A 15593-nucleotide genomic window follows, 5' to 3' on the forward strand; every position below is an offset into this window, starting at 1 on the left:
TTACAAGACTTACGAATTAACCGTATGCTGGCCTCCTTAGCTTCTTAACCTCGAAATTTCCTCTTAAAGTCATGCATTTTGTCCCTGCCTTTAATACCCCAAAGCATTGACTGAAACATTTTGTCTGTCATCATATGACAACTACAGTTATTACATACTGTATCGCAAAAAGGAACATTTAGTTTGAATTTATGTGTCAGTTTTATCTCAGGAATGACAACCTCAGCAGATTGTGCACAAATCAAAACCATATGGACCTGTGCATTCAGGAAGAATGCTGCCGCCTCCTCTCCATGGCCACCTGCTAAACATGGCTAGAGTCCCATTGTGCGGACAGCCATGCATCCACTGGTCTGTAATCATACCCATTAGCTGCTAGTGTAGCTCTACCGCATAGTGCACAAGCTGCACTGTGAGCTAAACAAAAAGCGATAGGAAGAAATGCTGGGCCGATTCTCACTATTGCAGTCTAATTTTGGCCTAAAAGGTCATCAACAAAAATCCCAATAACACCCTCCCATCTCAGGTTCAGTTACATGAATGAGTTAATGTAACTCATTTAACTCTCCACTTGTGTCAAAACATATCTCTATATTGTTGTAGCTGCTTTAAATGACACGACATTAATAATTGTATGTCAATCTGTTCATATTGTCTGGTAAATGCTTTATTCATGTGCTCATCCCACACAGACTAGACATGTATTCCACTGAGAAATACAACAGTTTAGCATAGGCAGCTAAGAGGCTTGACAAACTAAGATAGCCACTTGATTATTTATGAATCTTCCTTAAATTTAGAAAGGAAAGGCTGGAGCCAAAACAGCCTCCACGATCTGCCTCTTGCAGACACACTCTGCATCCTGCACTTTCACTGCTCCTTACTTCTTATATAACTCCTCTGACATCACGCTTCTCATGCCATAACCCGTGTGTGACAAGCGCATACCTCCTATTCATATATTAAATAAACATTTGTTGTTGTTTTTTACCACAACTGGAAGACGTATCTGTATTACAAAACCTGCTGTGCTAATAATGTACTCGTTACATCCCATAATATTCAATAAGAAGAATTAAAACTCCTATGAACAAATGAAAGCAGAGAATATTTTTCCAGAAACGGTTAGTATAGATTAGGTTGTTAAAAGCATGTCTAATTTGTGTTTTGACGAAATAGTAAAAATCCCGACCAAATCAACATAACAGCAACACTTGTTACACTACTGCACACGCAAACACACGAAGAGCCAGTGAAGAGTTTCTTTTTACCTGTCAGTACAGATTTCCACAAGTGCCAGTTAAGAAGGATCAATTACGCTGATAACACTATAACCCTGCATCCTCTGAGGAATGTGAAGACTCTCAGATCAAAACAAGCCCATGCACAGGTGAATTTCTTCATCGTCATCATCAACAACAACAGCAGCATGCACACACTTGCGCTCTCAAAAGCCCTCTTCTGCATTTGGGAGACTGCATGAGGAGTATTGTGGGTGTGTGTGAGAGCGTGAGAGAGAGTGAGAGTAGGCAGGGGCAGAGTGTGCGCAGCAGCGGAGGGAGCAGAAAATCAGTATTCTGAATGCACAGATGGAGACAGTGTGGAGGCAGTGACGTGGCTGGAATAATCACAGGTTGGCAAAGCGTCTGAAACATCTGGAACAGAGCGAGCTCCCCCTCACTTTCTTTAAACATAGGGCACTTACTTGATGTAGCAGTCACGCCCCTCTCTGTTGGTGCCCATGTCCCATCCATTTGGGGGTCCCTGTGAAGCACTCCAGGTCCCTGAAGGGGGCGGCCAGCCTGAGGATTTGGTCCTGTGGCTGCGGAGGCAGAAAGAGGAGTCAAATCAAGCTTAGCTCCACTTTTTGTAAACATTTGTGGTTTCATTAAAACCTGTGCAAAAATGGTCAGATCGGCTAGTCTAACGGCAGAGTAACTAAAAACAGAGATTTTTGAATCTTAATGGAATAAATAAATTGCACAGATAAAAAGCGATTCAGCCCAAGTGATAAGAGATTGTCCGATTCCTGCGCGATAAACAATGTTCCATAGTCACTGTTCACTGAGTGCATACAAATCAAATTAATTACGTAAGCTCGACACACAGGCGGAGTTGTCATGGCTCACTCTTGTGCTTTGAGAGGCATGAAATTGGTTTTATTTCTAGATGTCAGTACATTCTTTATAAAAGAAGCCCAGGGGAATTCTGTCATGAAGTACTTATTTGATTTGCTCAACGCCAAGACGATTTGATAAAGTTTATCGGAGAATATAACCAGCCATAACCGCCATCCTCAAAACAGTTCATTTTAGCCTATTATCTGGAAGACAGCAGCAGTCTAAATCTCGGTTTCAGCTGATTTTCTGATTCTTACCAGCAAAACAAAGTTCTGCACAGTTAGAAGTTGGCAGAGTGAAGGTGTTCACGAGAACCGTAATTGGTCAAAATGCTTCCATCTGTCTTTTCCTCTGCATCCCATTTTTTTTGTTCCCTCTATCTCTGTCTTTGTGTCTGCACACTGGTGATGGTATGAAAGGAGTGGCAGTCAGTTGTGTCACTTCAAAGGCTTGTCTGCCGTGTAACAGGGCTCTTCGCATTCATTATTCAAAGCCCCTCTTTCTTTCCCTCTAAATGTTTCCCCAGTTACTGTACCAATGATAATAAAATGCGTGCGAGGTGTGCTTGTGTCTGTATGAAAGAGTGCGTTCTAGTGGGCGTGTGTGTGTATGCACATGTCTATTTCATGAGATCTTGATAAAGTATTACCATTTCATCAACACGTGTAAGCTGAAAGAAAGGCCACAAAACACTGCAAAGCTAGTTGGTGCAAACAGGTAGTCCACGACAAAGTAATGCAATAAAAGCTGGAGCACAGTTCTCAAGTCAGCTACCCTAATAAAAACACACATCTGAGTGCTGCTGGATGCATTAAGTCATATTTAATTCATTTCAAAAATTGAATTCTGCAGTGAAAATGGTGTTTTTCCTTTGGGTACCACATTTTACGTCTGCTTGTGAAGCAATGTGATTTACTTTAACAATGCAGTGGTGTGTTTTGGCGTTATTAGTGTTTCCACACAGATATGGATTTATTTGACCTACAGTACATTAGCTGGGAACAGGCCTCGATGGTGTATATTTAGAACATTTCCTGCAGCTCATATGATGTGTGTGGACACAACTAGATACTGTCTGACGCTGTTGGAGCCACCTCATTGACGAGTCCTCTTTGTACCCACCATTGTACTAGCAGCCATTTTAACACAGGCATTGTCTGATGTTGAAGATTTATACATTTTTCTCAGGAGATGTTCAAAAAATCCAACAAGTGCATAATATTGTAAAATTATGATATTTTTTCCCAACACTACATCGTCAGCAGTGATCTGCTTGACATTTTTTCCAAAGGTCTACACCACAATTAAGTGTATTACTTACAGTTCCAGATGCGGTGCCTTCAAAATATATGACTGAAGTAATGATTTGCTCCAAAAAATCCATTTCCTAACTCTATGCCACAATGTATCAGCAGCATAGTGATAGATACTGTGATCTTTGATTTCTTTTGTCTGCAGACAGGAGGACCATTATGCCACTACGTCGCAGCGCTCCAGCTTAACAAAGCGTCTGAAAAGGTTCACCCACTGGTGGACAGTGAAACCGATCTTCCTCAGTGAGCATCAATAAATAATGCCTCCACAGTCACATCGGACTAAGTAATCAAGCGCTAAGTAGGCAAGCCATGCTGCACAATTCATGAACAGGTTACCCAAGAGTCAGAGTGAGGACAATTAGAACAAGAATTTGGGAGGCAAAATGTAGGCTTTCTCAGAGCATAAATTACACTAAAACCACAAAATGCACAGAGGCCTTTTTTGTATTTTGTGCATGCTTTTGGATTGAGCTCATGTTATTAGATTGAGCTCATGTAGCAGCCAAAAACATTTTTTAAAAGAGCGCCAAAGGAACACTTAAAAGGAATAGGGAAATTAGGCTCTCCTCATGAAAAACTTTGCTAACACAGAAAATAACATCAGGGTTTTATAATCTAAACTAGATAAATGCAACAGAATGTTGCTCAATTGTGAATTTGCCTTGTTTTCAGAAATTAAAAGAGCAGATGTTCCAGTCAGCAGTTGGATTGTTCTGTCCTGGTGATGGCAAAAAGATCACTTTTCAGTGCCTCATAGAAAAAAAGCATGAACAGTGTGACCCTTGCTTAATCACAGGAGTTCACTTTCACTTCATAGAAGCAATCCAGTGTTATATGAATGCTGAAGTCCTATTTATGTAGGGAGTAACTATGCATTATAAACAAGCAACAACTAAGAAGAGCATTCCAACACAGGCATTCCAGTTAGTTTAAATAATTTACTTTGACAATCTTGATGAGGGTTGGCTATGTGAAACCACGTTCTGGTGCCACACGTGGGCCATTATGCATACAGAGAAAAAAAGAAAAGTAATTATTCATGAGGTATTTGTGGTATTCAAGATACACGCACACACACACACACACACACACACACACACACACACACACACACACACACACACACACACACACACACACACACACACACACACACACACACATATATAGATATAGATATACATATAGATGTGTTTTTGCTCTCACAAGTCTATTTTGCAACAAAGATTCCTGTTTGGAAGCAGCAGCCAAATTTTACTGATGTTTATGTGCCATTTCCCAGGGGGCCCGAACCTATTGCATTTCCTTTTTGTTTCCTACACATTTCCCAGCATGCACCAGGCAAGAGAAAGCGAATATCCCCAGGTTGAGAGAGCCATACTAATTTCCTTTGCATATGCCATCTTGAATAAATCATCACATTGTTCAGCAGCCAGATTAGTGTGATACAGGGATTCTGTCTTACAGCATTTACTGTATTAAAAAAGCATTTTTCTCTCAGCACACCGTTCAGCATTTTCTGCCAGACAAAGACTCTTAAAGACACAAGTTTCATATATTCCCACGATCAAAATGACCTTGCTAGCAGCATTAAAACAATTTTATAGCTATTAAAATTTGACATCACCTTATTCTAAGGTCAACAGTGGGGTCAATCTAACAATAAGTGGGTCTTTTTGTTCAACTCTACCTGCTTGACAAAAAGGGGAGTGTTACAAATATGATTCGAGGCACACTGTGAAGAGGCACTGATTCTGCTTTCTCAGTGCTCTTGATTTAAACAGACAGTTATGCATAGATAGACCACTAATGTGATTCTGTTTGGATATGAAATCAGTGGAGAGACAGCAGACGAGATGACCATCTCCTGGGAGAGAGCCCAGGGAGTAGAGCAGAGTGGCTCAGACAGAGTGGAACCACTCTGATTAAAGGCCCTATTCCTTTGCTCCTCTTTTAGAGACTGCCTCTTGTTTCAGTAAACATCTGCCCTCTGCTCGACTTGCCAAACCACCACCTTGGCTCTAATTCTTTGATCGATACGAAAGCACAAAAGAGCACGGTCCAGCCTGTGATTTATATTGTGTGCTGCTGTATACGCACCAAAATTAAAATGAAGGCTATTGCTACGGAACTACTAATCTTTGAACAAATTGCTCGCTTTTATGTACATAAATGCTTTCTTTGCTGCTCCACATTGCATCTATTTGACGTCACAGAAGAAATCACTGTTTTTCTACTCTGCAAGAAATGACTTTCCCATGACCACATCGCATTAACGCAGCCAAAAATCAAACTGCCTGGGTGATTAAAATTTCTTCTCTGTCCCATATAATGCCATTATACAATAATATTGAAATTGTCTGCACAATAACACTCACTCCAGAATAAGAGTGTCTGTTTTCCCCATTACTCTAAATGAATATTGTATTTCTGTGTTTGTCTTCGTAAGCACTGATATTGTTGCCATGGGCAACCGCACTATCCTGAGCAGCTCTCTGGTGCCTCTATATAGAAACGTTTTTTGGTTAGTTAATCTCCTCTGGGTGGGTATAAAAAAGCATCTGGGAAACAGCCCACCCACTGTGATCCCCCTGCTATGTTACAGTGAGTAAAGGAACCTCGATGTCCCACTGTTTACCTGTTAAATGACAAAACACCATTATCTTACAAAAGAGCTACTATTTGAAAGCTGGATATAGTCTGCAGTAGCACTTAAAATGTAGGAAACACAGAGCATATCACTAAATATCTAATCAGAATCTTAATGTGCATGATTGCATACACACAATGCGTTTCCCAGCCGAGTAGTAGACCTTACTACATTTGATTGAATTGGTTGAAATGATAAATCCAGCAGTAAAAGATATTCAAAGCTAAACAAAGAAATCTGTGTTTTTTGTTATTACACTGCATTTCCCCCAGCCATCCTTTGTGCTATAGCTCTCTATAGAAAGCATTAACCAAATATAGTGATGAACTTACCCTGTGGGTGCTGAACTAGACATGAATGCTCCTGCACCTCTTTGTGCTACTCACTGCTTTTACGCTAAAAGCTCTACAGCACGCAACATAATAAATAGTTGCCTAAGACCTCATCCACCAGCCAGCTGGCTACCATTTCTGACCCAGAGTCCTTTCTGCTCTACTCTTCCCTGAGAGCTTCTGATTTGAACGCTAAGTATGACAGATCTTTTGGTCTGTGTGTACTCTGATGAACATTTAGGCTAATCAATTTGTGTCCAGACCAGTGATTTCCTGTGAATAAAGTTTGCAGTCAAAACATGTTGAACAATGGCTCACATTATAGATTTTTTTTTTGGGAAAACACAGCCAGAAATGACCCAAGTGAGCAGCACAAGCATGAAGTCACACAGTCCAAGTAAATTAGCTTTAGCTGTTGTTCTGCATTACTTGGTTGCGGGAAAACATGCACATTTAATGAACATAGCCATCATTTATATAAGAGTGACTAAATATAGCTCCAACAAGATGCAGTGAACAATATTCTAGTTGTTTTTTTCATATATGAGCATGCTCAGCAAACAGCTACAGATTGCTGTACACCTTTTAGCAACCCAGTTGATTCAGGAAAGCCCTGTCTGCCTATCGCTGCTGCTTATATTTAGAGAAAATCAAAAGTGTAACTGTAATTTCCAGGAAAATAAGTTCTTAAAAGCTAAAGAAAAGCAGCAACTTCAAAGAGGACATCATTGCTTTGTATCTTGTTACAAAACCTTAAACAAGTGGAAATGCTAGCTTGATTTTTAAAACAACAGAGAAAGAAGAAAATGAAAGCTATATCAACCCTTTGTTTCTGATAGCAGACACATCTGGGGGTGTTGCAAGGCAGGAGGAAGAGACAATGAGGGGAGCCTTTCTTGCCTTTCTTGTAGCTCTCTGAATAAATACAGTGGGTTTCGCTGTGAAATACAGACTCGTGCTGACTTAAATTCCTAATGGTAGATGAGAGGGAGACAAACATCAGCAACAACAAAGGGAGGGGAATGCTTCTGTAGAAGTGGTAACTCATAGTCAGGGTTAGCATTGTGTGGCATTATTATTAACAGTGACAGGATGCAGTGATGGTGGTGGTCCACTGGGAGCCGCATCATTGCTGCCATGGAGGGATACTAAATAGAAAGCAGTGTTTCTGTACGACGATGGAAAATCACTGCTACCTGTTTGATTTCCAGCTGAAAAGTTATGAAAAAGGGCCTCGTAAATAAACCGAATACTGAGGTGCAACGCTAGTATTTTTGATGCATTTCTTTTTCCATAAACAAAGAACTAATGAAAAATTGCCAGTGCAGTTCAGTGATGACTCATAAGTGAAATGATACGCTCCTAATATACATTTCTGTGACACACAGTAGCTTGTTTAATGTATCTTGTTTGTGATCAGCTGTTCTTCTCATCAGTGGTCCGTGGTGCCTCTAATGGAGCCAAATCCCCTAGGAGGATTAATGTCCACTGGGGGAGATCAACTCAATCTAGCAGACCCATGTGCGTGCAAGGTGAGGTGTAAGCCCCGTCGACGAATGAATTCCTCAGGACTTATTTTAATCTATGCTTTGCATTATCATTGCTTCTAATGACTTCTTCTAAAACAAAACCAATATGAAACTATGAATCTGTCACAAATGAAAATGACCCACATGAAGGAAGTAAATGTGTAAACCGAAATGTGCTGTCTTTTAATTTTAATTGCAAAGTGTCATGATTTAAACGGCTCTTTAGCAACTGTAAATGTTCTTCCTGTTCAGGGCACAGGTATTTTGATTTTAAAGATAAAAAACCACTCATATGTCATAACTCTAGGCAGAATTAAAACATTTGAGAAAGCTATGATCAGTACCCTAAACTGACTCAAAATGAAAATGACTTAAAACTCTGCTGAGAACTAGCAATCACTGCTATGACTCAATTTCCTGGAATAATCTGAAATTTTGCAACATCCTCTGCTGCTTCTTCTCATGTTTCATAATATCTATGGTTACCTTATATTACATAATACTCGAGCAGTAACCGTGTCCACTGTCTGCAATATTTATGAACTTAGATACGTACAGTTTAGACACATGAATCGCATCACCAATTGCATCCACCCCCACTGCCATCTCTCTCACTTGCTCATTCATTTCACATCATACGTGACTGCACAACTTGCTCTCTTGAACAAATCAATAACTCAGCATTTTTAATAACACTTTCAACATGTGATCTGAATCATGCCTTTGAACATACAAAACGCCGGCTGCTACAGAACGAACAGGCAAATCCACAGACTGGCAAATTCATAGCAGCATTCGTTGGACTCACCCTGACAGCTTTGGCATCTTCACAAAGCTGAACACATCCATGTGTGCTGCAGACTGCAGTCAAGGCTACAGATTCACCATCTACTTCACTCCGGCCCCATTATCCCTCACACTCTTTGGCAATAGAGAATAAATAATTTAAGGGGGAAAAAGTGGAGCTTCCACAAGTCAGGAGGAGAGATTAGTCCTGTTGTCTGTGCTTCTGCATGGCTGAGTGATTCCCGTGTCCTCGCCTCAGCAACACAAATCCATAGCCCATGGAAAAGGATCTGGCAGTGCAGCTTCCCCTGGTTACATCCTTCAAAGCATGCCTCTGTTAGCTGCGTTAAGCCACCTTCATTTAATTTCCATTGCGCTGGAATGATGTGCAGGAGCCGCACAGTAACAACAGCTTTGGAGAGAGGCAGAGAGAGCCAGAGCGAGGGGCAGAGGGAGGGAGGGACATGTATGGCGGTGGTTGTGGGTGATGAGAGTGGAAAGAGGAATGTGAGAGGATTTGTGATGTTTGTGTGTGTGCTTAGTAGCAAAGGCACAAGAATTTCTAGTTAAGGATGGATCTGGATTCTAAGAATTGCTCGAAAAACAGTCTGATCAAGCTACATGTGGGTCTTTCCATAAAGCGAGAAAAGGTTGAAAAGAGCAGGAAGGATTAAATAAAAGCTGGCAACGCATCATGTGCACATTATATGCAACAGAGGAGTAGCAAGAGCAGCTGAAGAGTTGTGAGGACCTTATGTGTCCCCTCCCCAGATGAGGTCTCTGCATCACAGCTGCACATTATAATTCCTATACTGTACAGTGCATTTGTTTTGACCTTTCAAACCAGTTCGGCAGCTAAATGCTCACTCTAATTGATGCAATTCATGTGAGGTCAAACATTTTAATAGTATCGTCCAATTCAAATAAATAAAGAGTTAATGCACTTATCTTAAAAGAAAAGCATGACTTTAACATGTCATGATAACAGGATCTGTCTTATGTTGTTAGTAATGCCCAGAGTGCCGAAGCAGGAGGCTGTTGGAATTTCAAATGGTTCAGATGTTTAAAAAATGCCTCAATGCCACATATCCATTGCATTCGCAGATCACCACAAGGTCTAGTAACCCAAGGAGGAAGAACTACTCTTCATAAATGAAATACCTCAGATCAAACACCTCTACTGAAAACCACCAAGAGCCAATTAGCTTTCTCTCTGATCCAGGGAGGCCTCACACTTATTCATGTGGATCTGAAAGTTTGGATAAAAGAAAATAGCACAATTTGCTGTTATCGAGATCAGTAAAACATGCATTTTTGATGTTAGACAAGACCAACATCAAATATATTATATAAACACCTGCTGGCATTAAAAAGAATAAAAGCTCGACAAAAGTAAATAAACTAAAAACTGCCCAATTCTCAGATTTTCCATTTTAATCACAGTATAGGCAAAATGATCCAAGAGTTAAAAGGAGAGTCTTTTATCTAGTTCACTGCTCGGAACATGAACAAGAGAATCGGAGAATAAAAAACAGGTAATAAGAATGGCAGGTAGCAAAGGATAAATAAATGCATACACAGAATACAAATAGTGTTTGATTCTAGTTGAGAAAATTCATTCAAGCTACAACTTGTGTTTCCACAATCAAGTACCAAGGATCCTATATTAAAATGCCACAACTTATAAGGCTCTTCAGAGTGAGTCAGTGTGCCTTTGCTGAGAGTGATACATAAAATAAAGTATGTTGTCACTTCCACTCAGGGTCAGGCTTAGGCATGTTTGCTGCCACAGAAAAGATACAACTTAATGGGTAAAAATGGGTGAGCCTCCCGGTGAGTGAGCGTGAGCCCAGGTGAACTGCTGTTGATCTGAATATCTACTTAAGAGTTTTAGATTTGAACATCCATATAGCTGTTTTTTTTCCTTTGGCATTTTTGTGCTACTTTGTCATAAACCATCCAACTAAAAGAAAACAAAGAAAAGAAGAATGAAAACCCCAAAAAAGTGCTTTGCCTATGATTTTTTGATCTATCTAGCTATCATTTCGAAAATGTTACTGTTACAATCTGATTCTAAATTGTTGGACTGAAGCATCTTGAGCAATCCGAACAACATTTGGCTGATGATACATGTCTGAAAAAATACAGCCAGTCCTTTTTTTTTTGGATGAGATGGTAAAGATGCACTGAAGAGCAGAACAGAGAGTGTGTCTGACAATTTGCTTCAAATTCAACTGCAGTGTCCTGTGGCACAAAGATTGAGAGACTCAGCATATTTTAGACAGTTATGTTTGTCCATTTGGGTTTGTGGCCCAGAGGCCAACACGAGTGGCAGAGAATATTAGGGTCAGACAGAAGCGTGATATAAGGCGACTATGGCTGAAGCTTTGACCGATAAAGCCCCGCTGCCCTACTGATCCCTTGCTCTCCCCCTCGCTGAGTCCCTTTTAAAACAGCTGATTTCAGCCTTTCTGGCACACTTGGCCATTTAAAACCTTCACTGCTTTAATTTTGTAAGTACTGCCTGTGGACGACTGCCTTAAAAAATAATAAAAGTAAAACCACTAAATGTTGCAAATGATTCTAGATAACACAGGATTTCTTTAAAAAAAACCCATTCAGAATACATTTTTTTCTGGATACAAGGTAACGCCTGCTGTGACATCATGTTTTCATGTTTTCTCATTTTGTACAGTGCAGTGATGTGACTGTGTAGCCTCCGCTACCCTCTGAACTTCGCATTAGTGCCCTCTGGATCACAACATGTGTTTGAGGAGCCACTACAGCAAACTGCCCTTAGACAACGCCCTCATCTGCAGAGTTTGGTTTGTTTGTGAGTGTTTGCCTGTGAGCCACCTCAGAACCTCAACTTTCGCAGTCTCTTAGTGCGACACTAATTACGCCTTGGCTGCGGATGATTTATTCAGTGAATTAAACAGCTTTTAGGGGAGAGTTTAAAGATCTGAACGCCGTTTTGCTATGAATATTCAGTGGTGTGACTAATTGGGATAAGAAGTGAAGTGTTACCTGGCTGAGTTGTGCTACGCTTTAAAAAGATTACGGATTTGGTTTGCCAGTTTCACTACACCTGCTGATAAAGTTCAAAGTAATACTTGGAGGCTGTCGCCTATTTTGTGTGGAGTGAATAAAGCTGCATAATGGGGATACTGCCAGTAAGCTCATCACCATAGTTATCTGTGTGAGTGGTTAACCTGCAGGTTATTAAAACATGTTTTTGTGGGTCAAGGGTAGGTCATGTTTTGGTGCATCCATTTATTAAGAACCAGGTTAGAAATGTTTGCAGCAGACTTCAGGGACTAGATAGCCACCTCCAGGCCTGCTATCACTAACACGAGAAGTGATATGTTATATTAGCCTAAAAACAACTGCATATGAGGCCACTATGGTAACACAGCTAAAGAAAAACAAGCTTAATTCAACGGTCCCCTTAAACGTTTAGGCTCAGAGGTTTTTGAGCAGCTAAATTATTTTCTTTACTCATACTATATTTTGGAAAACTTCCAATCAGGCCTTTGGGCCCATCAGAGCACAGAAATGGCTTTAGTAGGGATAGAGATTGTAAATGGTGTTGGTATCGACTTGAATAGACCAATAAATAAATAAATAAATAAATAAAAATCCCTGTCCTTGTTCTACCTGACCCCAGTGCAGGTCACAGTTGACTGTATTGTCATAGACGGCCCACAGACAACAGGTCCTAATTCACAGCTAGATAGCATTTTCATTGTGCCCCAAAAATACATATGCCTCAAAAAAATAAACCCATCAACTGACATATAGAAGATTGTTCCACCACTGTTGTTTTTTCTTTCGTTTTTTTGTCTGTCAGAGTTCTACAAAAGTAAGTCTACATTTCGAGACACTTTTTTGATATACCATACCATACCACCTTTATTTAGATGACTTAGCCTGCAATTTCTTTCTTTTTTTCAGTGTTTGAAACAAACTTCCATAGTGACACGAGGCTCGATCCTGGGACATTTTATTTTCACTGTTTTTCATGCTTGTTTTCTGGTGTTGTCATCAAAAGACATGCCAATAGTTTTAGATTTATGACGATGATTCCCAACTCTACATTGCTGTTTCTCATGACACTATACGGATTCCATTCAGATGGGGGTTTTTTTCAGCAATAATCAGAGCTTACTTCAGCTCAATGAGGATAATACAGCAAGATACAGTGGGGCAAAAAAGTATTTAGTCAGCCACCGATTGTGCAAGTTCCCCCACTTAAAATGATGACAGAGGTCAGTAATTTGCACCAGAGGTACACTTCAACTGTGAGAGACAGAATGTGAAAAAAAAATCCATGAATCCACATGGTAGGATTTGTAAAGAATTTATTCGTAAATCAGGGTGGAAAATAAGTATTTGGTCACCTCAAACAAGGAAGATCTCTGGCTCTCACAGACCTGTAACGTCTTCTGTAAGAAGCTTTTCTGTCCCCCACTCGTTACCTGTATGAATGGCACCTGTTTGAACTCATCATCTGTATAAAAGACACCTGTCCACAGCCTCAAACAGTCAGACTCCAAACTCCGCCATGGCCAAGACCAAAGAGCTTTCGAAGGACACCAGGAAAAGTATTGTAGACCTGCACCAGACTGGGAAGAGTGAATCTACAATAGGCAAGCAGCTTGGTGTGAAAAAATAAACTGTGGGAGCAATCATCAGAAAATGGAAGACATACAAGACCACTGATAATCTCCCTCGATCTGGGGCTCCACGCAAGATCTCATCCCGTGGGGTCAAAATGATCATGAGAACGGTGAGCAAAGATCCCAGAACCACACGGGGGGACCTGGTGAATGACCTGCAGAGAGCTGGGACCAAAGTAACAAAGGTCACCATCAGTAACACACTACAACGGCAGGGAATCAAATCCCGCAGTGCCAGACGTGTCCCGCTGCTGAAGCCAGTGCATGTCCAGGCCCGTCTGAAGTTTGCCAGAGAGCACATGGATGATACAGCAGAGGATTGGGAGAATGTCATGTGGTCAGATGAAACCAAAGTAGAACTTTTTGGTATAAACTCAACTCGTCGTGTTTGGAGGAAGAAGAATACTGAGTTGCATCCCAAGAACACCATACCTACTGTGACGCATGGGGGTGGAAACATCATGCTATGGGGCTGTTTTTCTGCCAAGGGGACAGGACGACTGATCCGTGTTAAGGACAGAATGAATGGGGCCATGTATCGTGAGATTTTGAGCCAAAACCTCCTTCCATCAGTGAGAACTTTGAAGATGAAAGTTGGGTCTTCCAACATGACAATGATCCAAAACACACCGCCCGGGCAACAAAGGAGTGGCTCCGTAAGAAGCATTTGAAAGTCCTGGAGTGGCCTAGCCAGTCTCCAGACCTCAACCCCATAGAAAATCTGTGGCGGGAGTTGAAAGTCCGTGTTGCTCGGCGACAGCCCCAAAACATCACTGCTCTCGAGAAGATCTGCATGGAGGAATGGGCCAAAATACCAGCTACTGTGTGTGCAAACCTGGTAAAGACCTATAGTAAACGTTTGACCTCTGTTATTGCCAACAAAGGTTATGTTACAAAGTATTGAGTTGTATTTTTGTTATTGACCAAATACTTATTTTCCACCCTGATTTACGAATAAATTCTTTACAAATTCTACCATGTGGATTCATGGATTTTTTTTTTTTTTTCACATTCTGTCTCTCACAGTCGAAGTGTACCTCTGGTGCAAATTACTGACCTCTGTCATCATTTTAGGTGGGGGAACTTGCACAATCGGTGGCTGACTAAATACTTTTTTGCCCCACTGTATTTATCACTGGAGCACTTTCAGAAACAACTGAAGTCCCAGGCAATAATTCACAGGCACAAGGTTCTGTCATAGGATAAGAAGTGTGACTAAATACCAAAAAAACAAAAACAAAAAAACAGCAGGAGAAAAGCACGCATCACACCTTATTGAAAATTCTTACACTGAACACTTGTCTGTAGACTCATTATGTCTAAATATCTCTTATTTGCAGTATCACTTAGTAGTTCATAGGGTCCGGATACCAATGACAAGGCTGCTTTCAGCCACTATGGCTCTAATATCATCATTTTTACTTTTACTAGAATAATGTGAACGTGTCTGGAATTCATGACACTGAACTTACAGAACATCCTCACCTAAACCTTCTGCAACTTCATGGAGCTTTGCAGTAAGTTTAAGCTCATTATTTGGACTTTTAGGCTTCAAATTTATCTTTAAAAAATGGTAATGTTGCTCTGTAAGTGCTGGATGATGTTAGTTATTAATTGCTATTTTAGCCAAAGTCACGATATTCCGATACTGCGTTCATGGCTTGCTTTCAATGACTACCCTCAAGTAACCAAAAAATGTCTAATTGCAGGTTTAAATTTTTCAGTAAACAAAGCCAGTGAGTAAGCTTCCATAATAACATGACCTCTCAGCTGTGTGGACTGAATTCATCAAACATACTAAAGTTTGGCTGTAAAGAAGCCCTATTAAGGCAGCGGGTCCAGATGGCATCAGCTCGAGGGTCGTCAGGTCCTGCGCGGACCAACTGTGTGGGGTGATGGAGCACCTCTTCAACCTGAGCCTGAGGTTGGGAAGAGTCCCACAGCTCTGGAAAACCTCCTGTGTTGTACCAGTGCCAAAGACTTCATGCCCCAAGGACCTCAACAGCTACAGGCCGGTGGCTCTGACATCCCACCTGATGAAGACCCTGGAGCGGTTGGTCCTGGCTCAGCTTCGGCGCCTAATAAGCTCATCACTGGACCCACTTCAGTTTGCCTACCAGCCTGGCATTGGAGCGGATGATGCCGTCATTCACCTCCTACATCGTTCCCTCGCTCACCTGG

At 41.0% G+C, this 15593-nt stretch overlaps 1 protein-coding gene across 2 annotated transcripts in view; it reads right to left on the reverse strand.

The window, feature by feature from the left end:
• LOC146651069 (FERM and PDZ domain-containing protein 4-like) overlaps positions 1–15593 on the reverse strand; it is a 37492-nt gene that overhangs the window by 16120 nt on the left and 5779 nt on the right. Inside the window, exons 1-2 of one of the 2 annotated variants that reach the window (XM_085385324.1) lie at positions 8756–9064; positions 1706–1822 (exon numbers count right to left, since the gene is read on the reverse strand). In XM_085385324.1, coding sequence (XP_085241450.1) covers positions 1706–1822; positions 8756–8796 — 158 coding nt within the window. In that variant the 5' untranslated portion in view covers positions 8797–9064. Of the gene's footprint in view, positions 1–1705; positions 1823–8755; positions 9065–15593 lie in introns of those variants that run through there. The other variant, XM_085385323.1, reaches the window with a different exon arrangement.

This window comes from Rhamphochromis longiceps, linkage group LG16, assembly GCF_057381845.1.
Source record: "Rhamphochromis longiceps isolate RC_006_pf linkage group LG16, R_longiceps_female_GT1.1, whole genome shotgun sequence".
Classification (NCBI taxonomy): Eukaryota; Metazoa; Chordata; class Actinopteri; order Cichliformes; family Cichlidae; genus Rhamphochromis; species Rhamphochromis longiceps.